The sequence below is a fragment of the Electrophorus electricus genome, chromosome 15 (genome assembly GCF_041902795.1).
Source record: "Electrophorus electricus isolate QZ-2024a chromosome 15, ASM4190279v1, whole genome shotgun sequence".
Classification (NCBI taxonomy): domain Eukaryota; kingdom Metazoa; phylum Chordata; class Actinopteri; order Gymnotiformes; family Gymnotidae; genus Electrophorus; species Electrophorus electricus.
This window is the reverse complement of record NC_137511.1, coordinates 14,117,501-14,135,000: the sequence shown is the minus strand read 5'-3', so window position 1 is coordinate 14,135,000 and position 17,500 is coordinate 14,117,501. Positions and strand designations below refer to the sequence as shown.

At 39.3% G+C, this 17,500-nt stretch overlaps 2 protein-coding genes and 1 long non-coding RNA gene across 3 annotated transcripts in view; 1 reads left to right on the top strand and 2 right to left on the bottom strand.

Annotated features, from left to right (window-relative positions):
* glrx3 (glutaredoxin 3) overlaps positions 1–3,666 on the bottom strand; it is a 12,603-nt gene extending 8,937 nt beyond the window's left edge. Inside the window, exons 1-2 of the mRNA XM_027013263.3 lie at positions 3,430–3,666; positions 2,226–2,334 (exon numbers count right to left, since the gene is read on the bottom strand). Coding sequence (XP_026869064.2) covers positions 2,226–2,334; positions 3,430–3,494 — 174 coding nt within the window. The 5' untranslated portion in view covers positions 3,495–3,666. The remainder of the gene's footprint in view (positions 1–2,225; positions 2,335–3,429) is intronic.
* Positions 3,667–4,063: 397 nt separating this feature from the next.
* On the top strand, positions 4,064–7,484 carry LOC118242427 (uncharacterized). The gene is made up of 4 exons (XM_035533659.2): positions 4,064–4,512; positions 4,813–4,914; positions 6,085–6,147; positions 6,585–7,484. The coding sequence occupies exons 1-4, from the start codon at positions 4,423–4,425 to the stop codon at positions 6,615–6,617; spliced, it is 288 nt and encodes a 95-aa protein (XP_035389552.1). The 5' UTR covers positions 4,064–4,422; the 3' UTR covers positions 6,618–7,484.
* A 4,385-nt stretch (positions 7,485–11,869) lies between these two features.
* Positions 11,870–17,500, bottom strand: part of LOC113579373 (uncharacterized) — a 10,413-nt gene continuing 4,782 nt past the window's right edge. Inside the window, exons 2-3 of the long non-coding RNA XR_003410863.3 lie at positions 17,051–17,151; positions 11,870–14,393 (exon numbers count right to left, since the gene is read on the bottom strand). This is a non-coding gene — a long non-coding RNA (uncharacterized LOC113579373). The remainder of the gene's footprint in view (positions 14,394–17,050; positions 17,152–17,500) is intronic.

Below are 17,500 nucleotides of genomic sequence, written 5' to 3'. Positions count from 1 at the left end.
GAGAGAGAGAGAGAGGAGACAAACAGAGCCAGGGAGGGCGGGTGAGAAAAAGAAAATATTTAACTTTTCATTCTGCTTCCACATTACTGAGCATTCACACATCATCCTTGGTCTTTTCCTGTTTTCCAGTTAATTTAGTCATAACTCCCATTCACAACCAAGGAGAGGACAATTAATAAAATCCAATAACATCCAGTGCACTGAGATGCAGTCCGCCATGCACAAATCTCACATCCGAGCTGCACAAACAGGGCCAGATATTCTCCCCTGAGCACTCACACACAAAGAATGATGCCTGCAGGATACAGAGAGAGAGAGAGCACCCTGACACACTAAAAACCTGGTACATTTCCAGTCTTACTTAGTCAGCAGATATTGAACTCCATAAATCACACAGGTAACGTGACGACTGCAGTAGTTACCCTACCTATAGTAGCCTATACCGCAGTTCTACAGTTTGGGATTCTGACAGGAGCACTGAAGTGGAGGAACCCAGCTGAGATGCCTCGAACAGACTTGACTAATGGCTGGCCAAATTAGGACAAACAGGCACACCATTTCAAATCAACCCCATGTGGTCAATCAGCAAGCACTTGTACTCACTGCATTTCAACTGGAGGTAGCGATTAAGCTTAAAAAAAACAAAAAAAAACAAAACAAAAAAAAAACCTGTCATGCTAAAGCCAAACAACAGTGGAGACGGTTAAACTACAATATTGTCCAAGCCAGCTCATTTAGGTCATCCCATATTGTGAGCATTGCTTTCAGATGAGCAAAGCTCTAACTGTACTGCTCCACATCTTGAACAAAGGCAATACTGACCCTTGATTGATCAGAACATCGCCCTCTAGTGGGCTTGGGGACCAGAGGCAGGGAAAGACATTCAAAGCCTTGAGCAAATTAGCAGCTTTAAATCAGACACAATAAAGTCTAAACAAAGACAGACTTGAGAGTTATGTTTAAAATCTGTAATTAAGCTCAAAGGGAAAAGAATCATTTAAAATTTGTCTCAGCCTTAGGTTAAAGAACTAATTAAATCATGCATGATTTTCAGTACACTGTGCGTTAATCAAAACCACAGGAAGTACAAAAACAAAAGCAAGTTTCTGATTTTAGGGACTTATGGCCCTAAGGTGACTGTTTAGTCGGTTTCTGAACAGATTTATAAACAATTTGCAAGCAAATCACTCTATAACAGACAATAAACTCTGGTTTACTCTAAAAGAAATACACACTTCTAATTATCCAGAAGCCATAGGCAAAAATCATATGGTATCCCTACTCTGGGAAGGTAAACCTGTTTCAGATAAAAGCAAGTCAGTTTGCCAGAGCAATCCAAATAAACACAAGTCTAATGAGGGCCAGGTCTTGAATTTCAGTGTGGGACAAGACTTATTGCACACAATTTAAATAATTCCCACAAACCCAAATTTGTAAAGCAGAAATATTTCTGTAGGTTACACCATTTTGTAACCTAGAAAGGTTTAAATATGGGAAAAGTAAATTAATCAAAATCACTACATTGATATTTGCAATCTACATAAAACTGTAGCAACATAGCATCTACCATCTTAGCAGCAGCACTAGCTGTCACAAGATTGCCAAAAGCAGATGGAAAGATTTTAATGGGATGTTTGGAAAAAAAAAGCATTTCTTTATTTGTTTGTTTAAAGGAGAAAGACCCAACATGGCCTGCTGGCTGAAATCTGCTTCAGGGTGCTGATTTACAACACAGTGTGAACTTGAGTGACTGATGAAAAACATCTATTTCCGAAAGACTGAAAAACAGCTTTGATGAGGGTTTTCATAGTTAATACAGTATTACAGTGTGTGGAGTGCATATATCTGTGTGTGTGTGTGTGTGTGCGGGACTGTGTGCATGTATATCCAGTGATGGGCTTAACCTCCTCCCCTTCCCCTGGTGCAGTGCACAAATTGGCTGAGTGATTGTAAAAGCTGATCTCTGTCTGTAAAGCATCCTTGTGTCTGAGAAAAAAAAGCTATATAAATGTAAACAACAATACTAATAATAACAATAACAATAATAATAATAATAATATAATAATAATAACAACAACAACAGCAACAACAACGTTAGCATTCTCAAAATGCATAGCTAAAGTGGACATTAGTAACTGTATTGGCCATTAAGAGAAAGGGGGCTTTAATTCTTTTTTGTGACACGAGGAGATCTTGAAAGACAGACTGGTCGCTACCAGACTTACCTTGATAAACATGGTCTGTTTGTGTTCTTTTGCTAACTCCTCCATCACATCGTTCATCTGACTGCACTGTGGAGCCCATGGTGCATAGAAATGGACAACAGCGAGGGACCTCAAAATGAATAAATGAATAACAATATGAATGAATAAATGAATAACAATAAATAAATAAATAGATAGATAGATAGATAGATAGATAGATCAAACTTTTACAATGATTATTATTTATTTAAGCTCTCTTCCAGCAACTATAATACTTAATACAGTTTCACACCACTATACAATAAGTATATAAACATAAAGTATATAAAATAATTGCAATAGTATAGTTTTTCCACACACTGCACTGGATCACCTGACCACGGGTATTCTGGTTATTCCTGTCCAGTTAAATGTCTACAGTAGATGCAGCAGGTTACATTTAGTTAAAATTAGGTTCTTCTAACATTACCTCCGTGCCCTTCTGAAATGTATATTCAAATGAATAATATTATTTACGGTGGTTTATCATACAGTTTAAAGCTTAGTACCAACATGCAGTTACATCTTAATAGGGAACTACTAGAACTAGCGAATACAAAACTTGTTGGGGAGTAAAACCATCGCAGACATGATCATGCACTCTGAACATATCGGGAGGACCAGGATATCAGCGAGAGAACACGGATATTTTATTTTTGCGTGAGCCCTTACCTTTTAGTTTGTATAAAAGATTGTCAACACATGCACACATTCTGAACCCATCACACGGGATCAAATGACCCGTAACCGAGGAAATCAAGGTAACTAAGCATCTAACTAGCTACTGTCAAGATAAACTGCACAGCACTCGCCATCCAGAAAAGACGAGTAGCCATTTCAGTTTCACAAAAGCGAGAGACAATCTCCGTGCCTATGACGTTACATACAGCTACCTTGCTAAAACGACAATCATGGCTTTCTGATTAAAGTTATGAATAGTTGCTTTCTTGAGCCCATTAGTGGAATTCCGAAGCTTTTACGAACAGTAGATATCAAACCCCAGCACATCGCGAGCTGGTGGGTATGCTTGTTGTTTGTAAGTATCTGATAGCAATCCTAGCTAGCTAACTAACTAACTAACTAACTGCGATTACACTATCATTTGTGCTTTGCTTTCCTGGCAAATTATAGACTTGCCAGGAAAGAGGGGATCTCAAGAGAGAGAGAAACTTGTGATCTAACATACTTGCCGGCTTTTTTTAACAGTTCTTCAAACTGCTGCGGTGTTGTTGCGCCCGTGAAGTTCGCCATGTTTTCAGACAAATACAGTCGCTCACAGATTCACACGTTTTCGTTTAACCAAGGCATTACTAAGCTATCCACGAAACATCATAGTAAAACGACTAAAACTAAATTTGTATTAACAAATGTGGGATTCGTAATTCCGATGTTTGGGTTTCCTGAAATGTCTTTCAGATTAATTGCAATTTTAAGTGCGGCTAACGCGTTAACTCACTTCGATATTGTAACATGACGTCCAGATCCTGGTACTTGGTGATACAAAATGTAAGGTAACACAAGATTGGGTGAATAGAAATATAAAAATATGAATCACGTTCATACAACAGTATAGCTTTTATATCTTTTTCTTTAATGTTTTTAGCCTTCTCGGGCAAATTATGTACAAGGAAGACTTTCCAGTTATTTAACTAGTTGTTAAAAATTATCCAATTTATCTGTTACTTTAAATCGATTGGTCACACGTTCGCGCTAAAGCCTCACTTACACCAATCAAAAGGCTCTATTCGTAATGCGTCCAGCCCCGATTTTCCATGTTCTCACCTCATTGGATAAAGTGACTGTATGTTAAAAACCATGACCACAACAGGAAAAATTAAACAGGAATCAACTTCAGAATCGCGGAAAGAGTAATCTTGGTGTGGTCCACGTTGTCTTTGTTTTGAACCGACGGAATTATATTCTCAGTATTTTTTAAAAGAGGAACAAAAGTGGCATCTTTAAACAAACAAAAATAAGTACATTGATGACTGGTTGGTTGATTTTTTTTCCGTTTTGATTCCTCAAACTAGCAAGGACGTTTTTTTTTTTTTGTTTTTTTTTGTTTTTTACATTTTAGTGTCTTTCTCCGATTTATGAAACACGAACTACGCGAACTACGGTGATCTGGCGTTATTAGTAACTGAGGGTCAGAGGAAAGGACAGCCAAGAAAATCCGCTCATGATGTCCATGGATTATGTAACTCCCCTACTGCAGAACAAGAGACGAGGCGAGGGAGACCACGGACAGAGGGAAAGGGAATGCCGATCGGTAGATAAAGACCACCGGGCGTGTTTACGCCTTGGTGTTTACGCCTTAACTGGCTTTGTCGCATTGATCTCGGTCGTTATTGTGAACAGCACGCTAGCTACATATCTGTACACATAACTGACATTAACTGAGAGCTGCTTTGAACTATTATTAGCTTGTAGATATTACTAAGACGTTGAATTTTTTGATCTAACTAAGAACGGTTGTGATGCTGTGCATAATGCCCTTTGCTCGTGACCGTTTGTTTCCTTTTGTTGAACCTCATTCAGTGTGTTTATCATCTCTGTTTGCATTTTTAAGAAAAGAGTGTGCGCCGGACTGGGAAGAAGTGTCCAGGTTGAGTATGGTGCCGTGACAGACTGTCGGGTGTCATGGGAGCCTCCGCGAGTCAGTCCTCCAAACGTCAGTAGCACTAAGCACCACATCACCAAACTGGAGGGATTCTTCACCTTGACTTGTGATATTGCCAGCTGTCTTTTAGTGGTCAGAGTGCACGCAAGCAGCTCTGAGTCATGGGCACAAAGTGCACGCAGAATGCGCTGTTTACCGAAACTGATGAACAGGTGCTATAAAGAGGGTCCAGCGGTGTCTCAGAGCTCAAAGTAACCCAGTATTGGTGTGTGATTGAAAACAATGGAGGCACGTCATCCTCTAGTCTAGCTGGTGGACGTAGACTGGTGGACATAGACTGCCCTCGTAAAAAAGCAGCTTTGATGCAGTGAGGACTGGGGTTAGTACTTCGCAGGGCCAGAACAAGATATTTTAATTGATCCATCTTCAGTCTATACGTAATATTTCATTTATTCTGTTCATATAGACTGGGAAAACAAGACCTATCAAATTGTGGGAGCTAAACTGATGAGACCATTCCAAACACTTAAAACTCATACTGGACTCAAACAGGCCTAAGCCTCTACTTTCCTATTGTTGCACTGCAGTGAAGAGCAAGGGATTAAGAAAAAACGCATTATTAATAACTTCTCTTTGGTTTGAAATACATATTTAACATTACAGTGTAAAGAAAGTCATTTGTGGATTAAATATGTGCAGGAACATTAGCTAAAGTCAGATCCATGTATGTTTAAAGATAGATTCTACACTTTTTTAACAAATCTAACAACCGGTAATTCCCTCAAGTACTTGAATTAAGTATTTTCAGCCAAAAAAAAGTAGACGTCAGTGTGCTTAATCAATAGCAGTCAGTCATCTAATCAGTGGTAAACAGTGAGAATCAAGCAATTAAAGACTGTCCCCCTGCCAAGGATATTGTTAATACTTACAATGTTTAACGTGCAAACAGAGGAAAGACATTATCAATGAAAATGTCTGGTTTAATGGATTAGTCCTCTGGATGTTGACTGGCGAATGCAACATTCATTTGACTACTAAACAGCACACACTTTGAACAAACTAGCTTCACTTTACACTCTTAACATAGCCCACACTTTCCATGTTTTTTTTTTTTTTTTCTGCAGTCATTAATAGCAGCTCGACTTGTGAAATGGGAGCCAGCTAAAGCTGAGTACAATGTCATAGTGACTTTGAATCCTGCTTGTGTGTGCTTTGCAACAGGTGCTTGGAGCTCAGGGTGGCAGTGTTCAGCACTGTTGCTCCAGATGCTTCGCAGGAGAGTCGGTGAGCTCTTTCTCTGTCTCTTTCTTTCTTTCACTCAATTTTTCATTTATCACTCCCTTTACAAGGTCACAGGCTGCAATGCATAACATTGAGAGTTTTGTGTTTGTCTGGTGATAGAAATTACGTGTAAACACAAAGCTAAGCACATTCTGCATTAATTGTATTTTTATTTAACTTCATCCTTACACCCAAAATGAATATTGACTGCAATGAGACACTTTTACAAATTTCTCTTTTACTTTTAAAACAGCTCATTTTGACCAGTTTACCTGGACCCTGAGGATAATCTTACCTCCCTGGCCCTTTGGGTCTGCTTCAACAGATGGCAGTGTATATATATGAATATCAGTTTGCAAAGGGTTAATGAACATTTCATGCTACAGACAGGCGACCTCTGACGCATCAGTGTTTCTCCTGTGTGTGTGTTTGTCTCCCAGGGCCATATAAATCATATCACGCAGAGATATTGATCATGAAGTCAGGCGGTGGTGGAGAAAGAAGTTGCAGCAGGGGACTGAAGAGACCAGGCCATGCGGGGAGGAGAGGTGTAGCCTGCACTCCATCCAGTCCAGATGGCACTACGCTGTGTACCTCAGCTGCCTCTGCTCCACACAAGTACTGTACTGCTCCATGATAAAGCAGTTTATGGTTTGTATTAGCACTGATGTGACTGAGTTAATGGAAAGGCTAATTGTGGGAAGGAAATGAAAACTAATTTCATGGTTTTACATTCAGCATGAATGGTGAGTTTGATACTACTACAGTGTAGTTTGTAGTTAATTCCACCCCTGTGATTTACAGAAAGCTGTAGGAAATGACATGCCTACGTTTGGGATGCTTTTTCTCTTTAGCACAGGCTAAATGCTGTTGTGTGGAGATGCACACCATATCTTGATTTTCCCCAAAACATTTCATACCAACAAATTCAGACCATTTTGGTCATTGATTCTGTAGATTACTATACATTTTGTGAAATCTGAGGAGATTTTCACGTTTCTAACAGATTATGTACAATGGTTTATCCCTTTGTAAAATCACTCGTGGTTGAAATCTTTAAATAATTGATACATTTGCACTAAATTAAAACTATAGTGTACAAATATCAGTACTCATATATATATATATATATATATATATATATATATATATATATATATATATATATATATATATATATATATATATATATAAAGTGCAAATAAATGTACTGAGTTTTTAAACCTTTCACTGACAGAATTAGTTGTAAAGATTGAGTGCTTCAAAACATGTGCTAGTAGCTTTTTTGTTATATGTATTTTTTTTAGCATGTACTTAAGTAATATATTTTACATAAAGTGTGATTTAACTAAGAGCGTGTTAGTTCTTTAATTATGTTGGTTGTAACCATACACTATATACAGACTTACACAGTCTATGGTTCTAACGTTTGAATCCAATTTACCGTACACAGTCGCAGTGGAGATTTTCATAATGAACACTAGATGGTGCTGTGCCCCTCTAAACTGCCACTTGCCCATCATGATGCACACTGGGACACACGTTTCATTGAAGCGTTGCCCAGGACCTTATTTCAAGCTCTAATGTTTCATTTCAAAATTATATGAGTAAATGAGAAGTGCTTCATCTGGTATTTTATGAACAATAGAAATGTATTATTAAATAGCCTATATTGATAGGCATGCTTAATGCAAATGTGAGTCCATCAAAAAGCAACCTGTCATATTTGGTTCATCTGTAATGTGTATTGCCAATTTAATTCTGCATATCACAAACCACATTTTGGTCTTTGAATAGAGAACCAGTGTGAAAATATACTTTTGACTTTATTGCAGTGCTAATGATGGGCAGTGCTGTTTATCTGTATCCTCAGAGGAGATGTCGTACTTCTCAAATTGACATGTGCCTCTTTCCTCCGATTTAGCCTCCCCATACTATGACAAGTACTGGTGTGCGTGGGCCGCCTCATAAAACAGCCCTCCCATTTGACACACTCATAATTACGGCTGGGCTGCCTTGAATTCATAAGTCATAGTTTCTGCTCTTGTAAGTCATAAAGGAATTATTTCAGCTCGTAGGAAGCAATGGGGATATGAGGAAGTTTGTGGTAAGTCAACCAAGATGGATTTGGGTGTATTAGCAGCTCAATCTTCTCTGTCCTCCCCCAATGCTACCTCTTGCTGCCTGAGAAATGAGAGAGGGAGAGTGAGCTCAGACAAAGCTTGACCTCCAGGGGCCAGATCTTGCAGCCTAGATTTTCAATAATATGGGACAATAAGGCTTAGCCCCCTAACCTGCTGCAATATGCTACAAGTGTAAAGAGCTTAGCCACTAATAAAGGATCCTGCAAGCACGAGAGGGGAAAACTCATCTTCAAAACTCATATTTGGAGATCAAGTGTGGCTGTTCGACCCATCGGAATACTTCATAAGGGCAATGTCGGAAGCCTGAGCAAGGGGACAGAGATTTCCACACTGGTCAAGCTTGACAACAGCTATTTGACATGTTGGATATGAATGAAGGCTCTACATTGATCCCTTCTGCGGGGCCTGTGACAGGTGCACATCTGTTTATTTTGATGTCAGTCCTTTGGTCTCATAAGGACACATCTGCGTTTTGGCTAGTGTGGCTCAGCTTCTTTGAGAGCGCCGGGTTGCTGGTGTGCTCCTCGGGGACGTGAGGGGGCTATTGCAGCTTTATTGTGGAGATCAGCAGGTCAAGGAGCACATGGCACACACTAAAGGAACATTTCCACGCTTGTATTTTTCCAGTCATAAACAAGAAAATGAAAACCTAATTGAGAAATTAAATTTTTCCTGTGTGTGTGTAAAATCTTTGAAATTTGTAGTGAAATGACCAGGGGAAGGATAAACGGCTTCGGAAAGCAGCTCACTACGTTTAGCTCGGTGTCCTTTCTGTTGCAGGCTTGAAAGTTCCCAGTGAAAGAGAATGAAGGAAGTATGCCAGAGTGACAAAATCAGTTTTGCCTCCTACGCTTCCTAAAGTCCAGCCTGCTTCATTCATGCTTGGCACTTTTGCCGGATCGCATAGATTCTTACAGCCTTTGCACCTACTTTGTTTATGAGGCTTTGATCCACAATATTCCAGGCTAAGTTACACCCATGTGGTGGAAAGGTGAAGCTAACAGCATTGTTCCTTATAGGAACCCAATACCCGTGGAACCTTTCCGCTCTACCCAGGAAAAAACCTAGTCTCCTTAGTAACAGAATTCTCCAAAGATGCTGAACAAAAGGTCATGCACAAAGACACAATTTTATGCTCCTTTTAATGAGTCAAATTTGCTTTTCCTTTCAGAAGCAGCCTCTGTATTCACTTATAAATGCATTTGCAGATTTTGCCCATATAATCAAGAACTTATGTAACGTGCAGAAAACCATGTCCTGAAATTATTCCAGATAATTGATGCGATTGTCATCTATAACCCACGAGAATGGGTGGTGGGTGCATTTGATGAAGTTTAAATCTTCTCGTATTTTCTGATTGTCTTAGGTGAATAGGTGGCTATTTCCTGTGAGTCACACTATAGGACATGTCTCAGATACCTGAATAACTTGCTATTGTGATCATGAATAAAGGGTTATGGACATCTGTGCATTATAGCTGTCGATAAGAAATCCAGCTTTATGAATGTATGTTTTGCTAATGTATTGTGCCTTTACGTGCCGTGTCATTCGAGCCATTTGACCTAATTCTAGAAATGTAGCTCTTTCAAATAGGGTTTAACGGTTTCTTAAATACAAATAGTTAATATGCAGTTATCTTGGTACTGTTAATAGTGGTGCTGGTAATTACATCTGTAAAGAGATGATTCAGCAGAGGGACTGGAGACTGCACTTTGCTGGAATAAGTAACGTCCTTACAGAAGAATACGACATTACGCGATTAGGATTTTTATAATCCTTTATTCTAATTCATAATGTATATTATTATTATTTTTTAAATTTATGCATGAATTAAACATCAACGCAATGTTCAAAACTTTTACGTGAATGTAAAACATTTCGATTCTGGACGTCTTGCTTTGACTATGTGTAATCTGATGGCACGCAAGGTGCGCGTTCATGTGCGACTGTAGCTCGCACTCGCGTGTAAAAGGACATATGAGATGCCATGTTCGGTAAATAACTACCGTGGACGGTAACGTTCATTTGATGTGGCCTACTCAACACAGCCTGTTCTGAAGCATACTTTCGGCACAGTTGTAATACACTTAGCTATTTTATGACTTTAGGCCACAGTAAAATCAAACTCAAATCGACAGATCACCCTTGCACTGTCCATTTGCTTCCAACCCTAATTAACATCATGTTGCTGCGTCGGTTGTTTGCCTGTGTTTTGTTTCTGATTTCAAGTACTTCACAGTCTGCTATAGCCTACAAATCTATAACTTCCCTTATACATTTTAAAACGGAACAGACATCAAGTCGCGTTAAATGTAATTTATTTTATAACATCACATCCTTCAGTATCTTTCTTTCTCCCGGGAGCACAGACTTCAGCGAGCCCTTTTTTCCTCTCTCGTCTGAAAACAACGACAGGGCTGATGCTGGTATATTTTAAGGTTATTTACTTAGCTGGATCACCTCTCTGACTCTCACTGAGCCTTGACAGTGCTCGGAGCTCTCTTGACGCTCAAAGCAATCCCCACAGACCAGCGCAACATACATGAAGCCATGAAAGGACGTAAGCGCGCCGCTGCCGTGTCGACCTGTCAGTCAGCGGCGTGCCTGCGCTAATGGCTGAGCTGTTGAAAGTGTTAGGGCGCGCGCGCGGACGCGCGCACCCCCCCCCCCCCCACACACACACAAACACACACAAACACACACACGTCTCCTGAAGCGTTTAACGCCAGGCTGCGCGTCAGAAGTACAGCCAGGTTTGAACTGAGCGAATGCAGAAGGCGACCGGTCGTTAAAGAAGTTCTTGCGCGCGTTTCATCTAGTCTCATCGTCCCGCTAACAACAGTAAGCACATGACGAATGAATAATGCCGGTAGTGTTCACATAGACTTGTTTCTGTCTAAGAATTTCGGTTATAAATGTATTTGGAGATGTTTACCAAGCAGGGCGTGCACACCTTGCTTTAAAGGTTAAATCAGATCCTAGTTAAAGAGGAGCGACCCAACAGCCGCTCTCCTGGGAGAGAATTAAGGCACGTGCTCTCCTGCTTTAGGGAAAACTTCACAGCTTCTAGTACCGACAGTCCTGTCGATTCATGCTCACCCGCCTCTCACATTATAAACTTTATTCCACACAGCCACTTTACCATCAGCATCCAAAGGTCAGGCACACAGTGCTGGGCCTTTAATAAGCAGTTTAAAAAATGGATTCAGTGCAAACGCTGGAAAAGCCTTGGGAAATGGACTCAGCCGGTAGCCCATTCAGACATCTTAAAAAAAAAAAAAAAGTGTCGCGTTCATTGTTTGTGCAGTCGTGCTGTAATTGTTTAGGTTTTTGTACAATAAAGTCAAGAGCTGGAGGTGTAGACAGTTCAAATGCTTGGGTGTGTGAGGGTTTCCTCTCTAAAGCACATCTAAGCTTGGGTTAATTAAATTTATAGAGTTTTGGGCTTTGGACTACTCCCTGTTTTTAAATTTAAATGTTGATGATAAAATACTGGGCCATGTTATTTTATTTTAGTGTTAAAAAACTTTATTCTTTGAATGTATTACATTCTTTGACTGTATTACATTACTGTATTACATTAGGATACAAAAGACACATTCAACATGCAAATATTCCCAAAGTGTATAAAACAAGCCAAGATGATCCTATAGTGTATGTGCCTTTGTCTCCTGGCACTAATTATTTTCATTAAGAGATGATCTAGAAAAAAAGTGCTTCTGAAATACATCCACAATTGGGTTGTATGTGGAACTAACATCGTTTTGAAAAGATTTATTGTTGTTGTTGATTATGATAACAACAACAACAACAATAATAATAATAATAATAGTAATGTAGGTGATTTTAAAAATATTTCACCTTACAAAAATAAGCTTCAGTGAGGTGCATCGACTGTGTTTGCACTATTGCAGGCCATGGGCTTACCCAAAGCATGGAAAATGCACAAATAGGTGGTTTCATTGGGGGCTTTTTGGAATTATAAAGCATTAGTGTTGCAGTAACACAAAAATCGACGCTGTCATTTGCAGTGATTCCCGAGTGGGGTTTTCATGCCCCCTAATAGAGTGGCACTGGGACAGAAGGGTCCAGATGATGAAATCCAGTGAAACTACATCTCGCGTAGTTACTCAGTGGTCTAAGACAACATCGATGGACTCATTTTATAGTACTTATTAGTTCTATTGTTTTTATTTGTATTTACAAGCGTGTAGACCCACATGCATTAGATTTCATTGCTGTTCCATTGTTTAGGTGTTTGCAGGCTCCTGTTAACACTAACTGGAAGCATCACAGTAACTGTAAGTAAATCCTATGAATGACTGTACAGCAAGGTTTGCAGCATTACATTTTGTCTCTATGAACAAAGTCACAATAAAACAATAAATGCATTTTTTGGCTCCGTCCCTCTGATCAAAGCTTTGGTTGCCTAATCTAGCCAATTAATCTATTTATCATCCATGTACTAATGAATATACAGTCCATATGCTTTTTCCAACATGCTCCCCTCCCTCCAAGCAGAAAGTAGGACAACTCTCAGTACGGGTGATGTGTTCGGCACCACAGTTGTGCCATAGTTCATCCCTGAGACAGTGACAGCAGAGTAAATGGAGATTAGTGCGAATGGGTGCCTAAAATCTCTCAATAACACATGCTCACAAGCGTGTGTGCACGCACACAAAAAGGCACGCATACACACATGCACGCATGTGCGCACACACATTCACACACACCCAAGACAACAATAGATGCGAAATTGAGGGTAAAGGCTTTGGAACGCAGATGTTGAATTTCACTGTTTAATTTAAACATTCTCTCAGGTTTTTTTTTCTCTTCTTCACTGCTTTGCCACTCCAGAGGTCCCCAGCCACTCACTGCACTGCTGTGCAAAGCTGGCAGTGATTATTTTTAGCTTTTGCTTGGCTTTTTTCTTTCCTTTTTTTTGCAGCAAACTCTCTTTCCTCTTTCTCCGTGTTAATAATGTAGGATTCACACATCAAAATTATGTTTCTATTGTTCAAATACTCAAGTGGAGGGTTAGCCACCCCAGACTCTAATCTACTGGCCCGCACTGATCATGGATCATGAGCTCTTTGCTGTGTTCTATTATGAAGTAACCTGCCATCACCCAAAAGACAATATATAGGATTTGCTACCCGGCATTGTCACTGACAGAGGAAATAGATGAATCATTAAAAATGTTCACATGTTTCTTTAACCCTAAAAAGTAGAATAAAAAGAAGAAGAAAGTGGGTAAAATGTAAAAGCAACATGTCTGTCGAGCAACACCTCCTGTGCCGTGCGGCTTTGAATGGATGTCTGCTGCTGGCTTGCTGGAGAGCGCTGCTGCCCAGGGTGTTGAGTTCTCCCCGTGTGACTGCCCTCGCGCACGGGAAGAGGAGCCCACACTGCCGTCCCTTCTACTCCATCTAAACATTCCACACAGACCCAGCCGGCTCTAACGTACACCGCTGCTGTTTCCTTGCAGAGATTTCGAAAAGCACTCTGCCACTCATTTGTGAAAATGTTCAACATAAAAATCACTTTTTGTTGGGGTATGATGTAAACCTGAGCAAATCTGATGTGAGACAAGATATACGATTAATGTATTAAGCAATATCCATGAATAAGTATTCTATGTCATGATTACCCAAGGTTGCATTCATGTTTGGATTATTTAATTAATCCTTTATAGCACAATAATATGTCATTACATTGTAACCTGATATAATGGTCATGTAATACAGGCCTCTAAGTGATTTCACCACCTCTGCCCTGATGTCATAACCACTGGGATATGAATTACAATGTAATATTGCAATAGGGGGAAGGGTGAACTTTGACCCTGACCTCCCCTCCAACACACACCCACGCTCTCTCTCTCTCTCTCTCTCTCTCTCTCTCTCTCTCTCTCTCTCTCTCTCTCTCTCTCTCTCTTCCAATACAGCATCTGGGGAATATAATTTAGATGCAGCAGAATAGTCCCTAATAGACCTGCTTCATAAGAGGGTACCAGTTGTCATTTTTCACATGTTCAATCAGTCTTCTTAATAGTTTCCATTTCAGATCCTGACCTTTTGACAGCATCAAGAGTACAGTGGTATTCTGAAAAAAGAGAATGGAACGTGACAAAATTAAATCGTGCTTTGTCCAAAATGAAACTGTACTTAACAATGACTGATATAACAAAGCATGCTTTTCTAAGCAATTCAGATTATTTATTATGTATAATCAGTAAGACTGATGCATAAGAACTCAGTAGGATATTCTTTTAAAATTCCTTAAACTCATGTCTAAATTGCTATCCTAAAACAGTTATACTAATATTTTAAATCTATTGTGTCCTGGTGGGACCACATTACTATTCCCCTAATGTCAAGAGCAAGGATTGCTAGTGATGTTTGAGCTTGAGGTCTTCTACACTCATTTGGCTTCATGAGAGCAAAAAACTCATGAGGATACTTACAAAGGCAGCTTGCAGAAGAGGCTACCTATGTTTATGCAGCATTTTAATTAATCCAGTTATTCGAGAAAGTGAAACAAAAAAAGATTAGCATGACAGGACGTTCGCGATGCTTTTCATCTTACTAATGTTTAACTGGTGCACTTAGATAGGAAGTTAGAGAACCTAGGCATCCCAAGTTATAAGGCAGCAGTATTATAATTAACCTAAATTATTTGGCTTTTTATTGCCGACGTAGCTAACCTACATCAGGTAAGTGGCTAGCTGACTGATGAATGTGTGTTGCTGTCATCTGTGTTGGCTTGGCTAAACATGTCTTCACCCAGCCTACTCAACCCATGAGCCCCGCCCACTCCACCATGGCTGACCAAAATGGCTGACCAGCATCCGCTACCCTGGACCTGACCTCTGCCAAAAATGAGGGGGAGGGGTGGGGGGTTATCCACAAAGAATGAGCTGTTATAGAAAGAAAAATGTCATAAAGTCAGTATGATAGTTATTAAGTTTAGAATGAATTGGATGGCTGAGGTGGTGGTGACTACAGACCTAGCCAGTTTATGAGGCTTGTGTTTATTCAGTTTGGGTTCATTCAAATATGAACAGGGTTCATTCAGTTATTTAGATAGCTACTGGCTGTTTTAGTGATGTGATTACCCTAGAACTTCATGTAATCAGTTTCTTTAAATGTTTTTGTTTGTTTTATTTTATTGTTATTTCGCTATATAAAATATAATTCTTTCTCACTTTTAATAGTTTACCTTATCCTCTCTTTTCCAAATGTATTTACCTTTCATTTATATTTCTTTTATATTGCTCTTTAACCCTATTAAACTTTGTTTGGATACTTAGTTCTTTAGCTCTTCATCTGCACCCACATTATTTAGTTGCAATTAAGGTTGGTTTGAGATGTGAGGAATTTGATCTGCTCAGTTTGAACTACAGCCTTTGCTTAAAAAATGGCAATTGTAGACATACTGCTGCAAAAATTGCAGTGAAAATTTGAATGTGACTATATGTCTTGCTTGGTCTTTGAAACTAACTAATCTTTGGATGAATATAAGGGGATGATGTATGTTCGAATATTCTGAAAGCAGTCAAACATTCTTTCAATCAGTGAATGCACTGATTATTGAAATTGCCATTTGACTGTTATAAGAGGCCTAACAATTCTGTTCTAGGGTTGTAACCCAGGAACTGGACAGAACACAATATGTGTTCTGCATCTCATGGAATAACTTCATTTCAACTGACCCTTCGGACCAATGAATAAGGCCTTTCTGGTTTAACAATAGGTCAGATGACATTTTAAAATTTCTTATTGCAATTGAATAACATATTGGCACATCCGTAATATCTGAAATGACATTGTATGCACTGTTGGATTTGCACACAAATGCATGTGGACTTATGGACTCATGTATTTATGATGCTAGTGAATACCTCCATGATGTTGCAATCCTATCCATCAGACATCAAGCTACACGTGCCTCTTCAAACAGAAGTATTTAATTTTTGTCTTTTTTATTTTAGAAAACCAGACCTTAAACTGTGTAAGAAACATATCTTGTCAAGTAATAAACATCCAAAAAAAGGTTTTCTATACATATTGCTTTTGATGTACTGTTTAAAAACCCGAGACCATTGTTTCACTGTTGTATAAAGTCAACTGCTTGTCTGCAAATCAAAAAAGGTAAACAGGGAAGTTAACACATTATTGTCAGTAATGATTGAGTCAGTTTCAAGTGGAATGTCAAAGATCATTTCATCATTTCATTTAATCATCTCATTATTATTATTATTATTATTATTATTATTATTATTATTATTATTATTGTTGTTGTTGTTGTTGTTCTTCTTCTTCTTCTTCTTCTTCTTCTTCTTCTTCTTCTTCTTCTTCTTCTTCTTCTTCTTCTTCTTCTTCTTCTTTGTTGTCTATATTTGTTCTGTTTTATTCTTTTGTTCCAACCGCTGTTATTTCTTTTGTGGTACAGTTAGTGTACAACGGTAGTAAAAAGCTTGATAAAATGTTGCCCTTTATTCTCAACGATTAATATCTTTCCTGAAATGACTGATGTGTTAATAAATATTCACTATAATAATTGTTCACAGCTCTATACAGTCCTTAAATAATTATTTAACCTATTTTCCTGTAATCGACCCAGAGAGCTCGTCACAACTTTGGAGTTCGGGAGTGTACGTTGTTTGAACCACCGCAGGGTTTAACCAATCACGCCTGTAGGGGGGGCACTATTACCACATAATAGCCATTTTCACCAGAAAATCCCTGAGAATGACTTACCTACAGGGCAAGAGGCTGTTCGCATACAAATGACCTGCAGAAATAGACCAGTGACTCTTCTTCGTTACCAGATGTTCACGATCATTTCCCTTCCAACGACTCTGTGATTTGTGAAAATAACCGTGTGGAAGTAGGTCAGCCGCGTCTCATCAAGGACGTGGTGGTGACAAAGTTATTGGACTTAGAGGTTTCAGTAGCGAGACTTCTCGGAGCTCCGTTTAAATCACTCTCGGTTGTGTGTAGGCGGGAGACACGTTCGTCTCGCCGAAACAGACGACAGCGCGCAGGTGCGGCGGAAGCCCCCGCACCTTTAATTACTGGGGTAAACTTTTTAATCACTGAGTTTACAGGATATATCCGAAATGAGGTGGAGCTGACCCGGGCGCTCTCTTTCCAATCCCCATTTCCACTGGATATTTTACATGTTAATTGTCTCGAATGGGTCTCGGT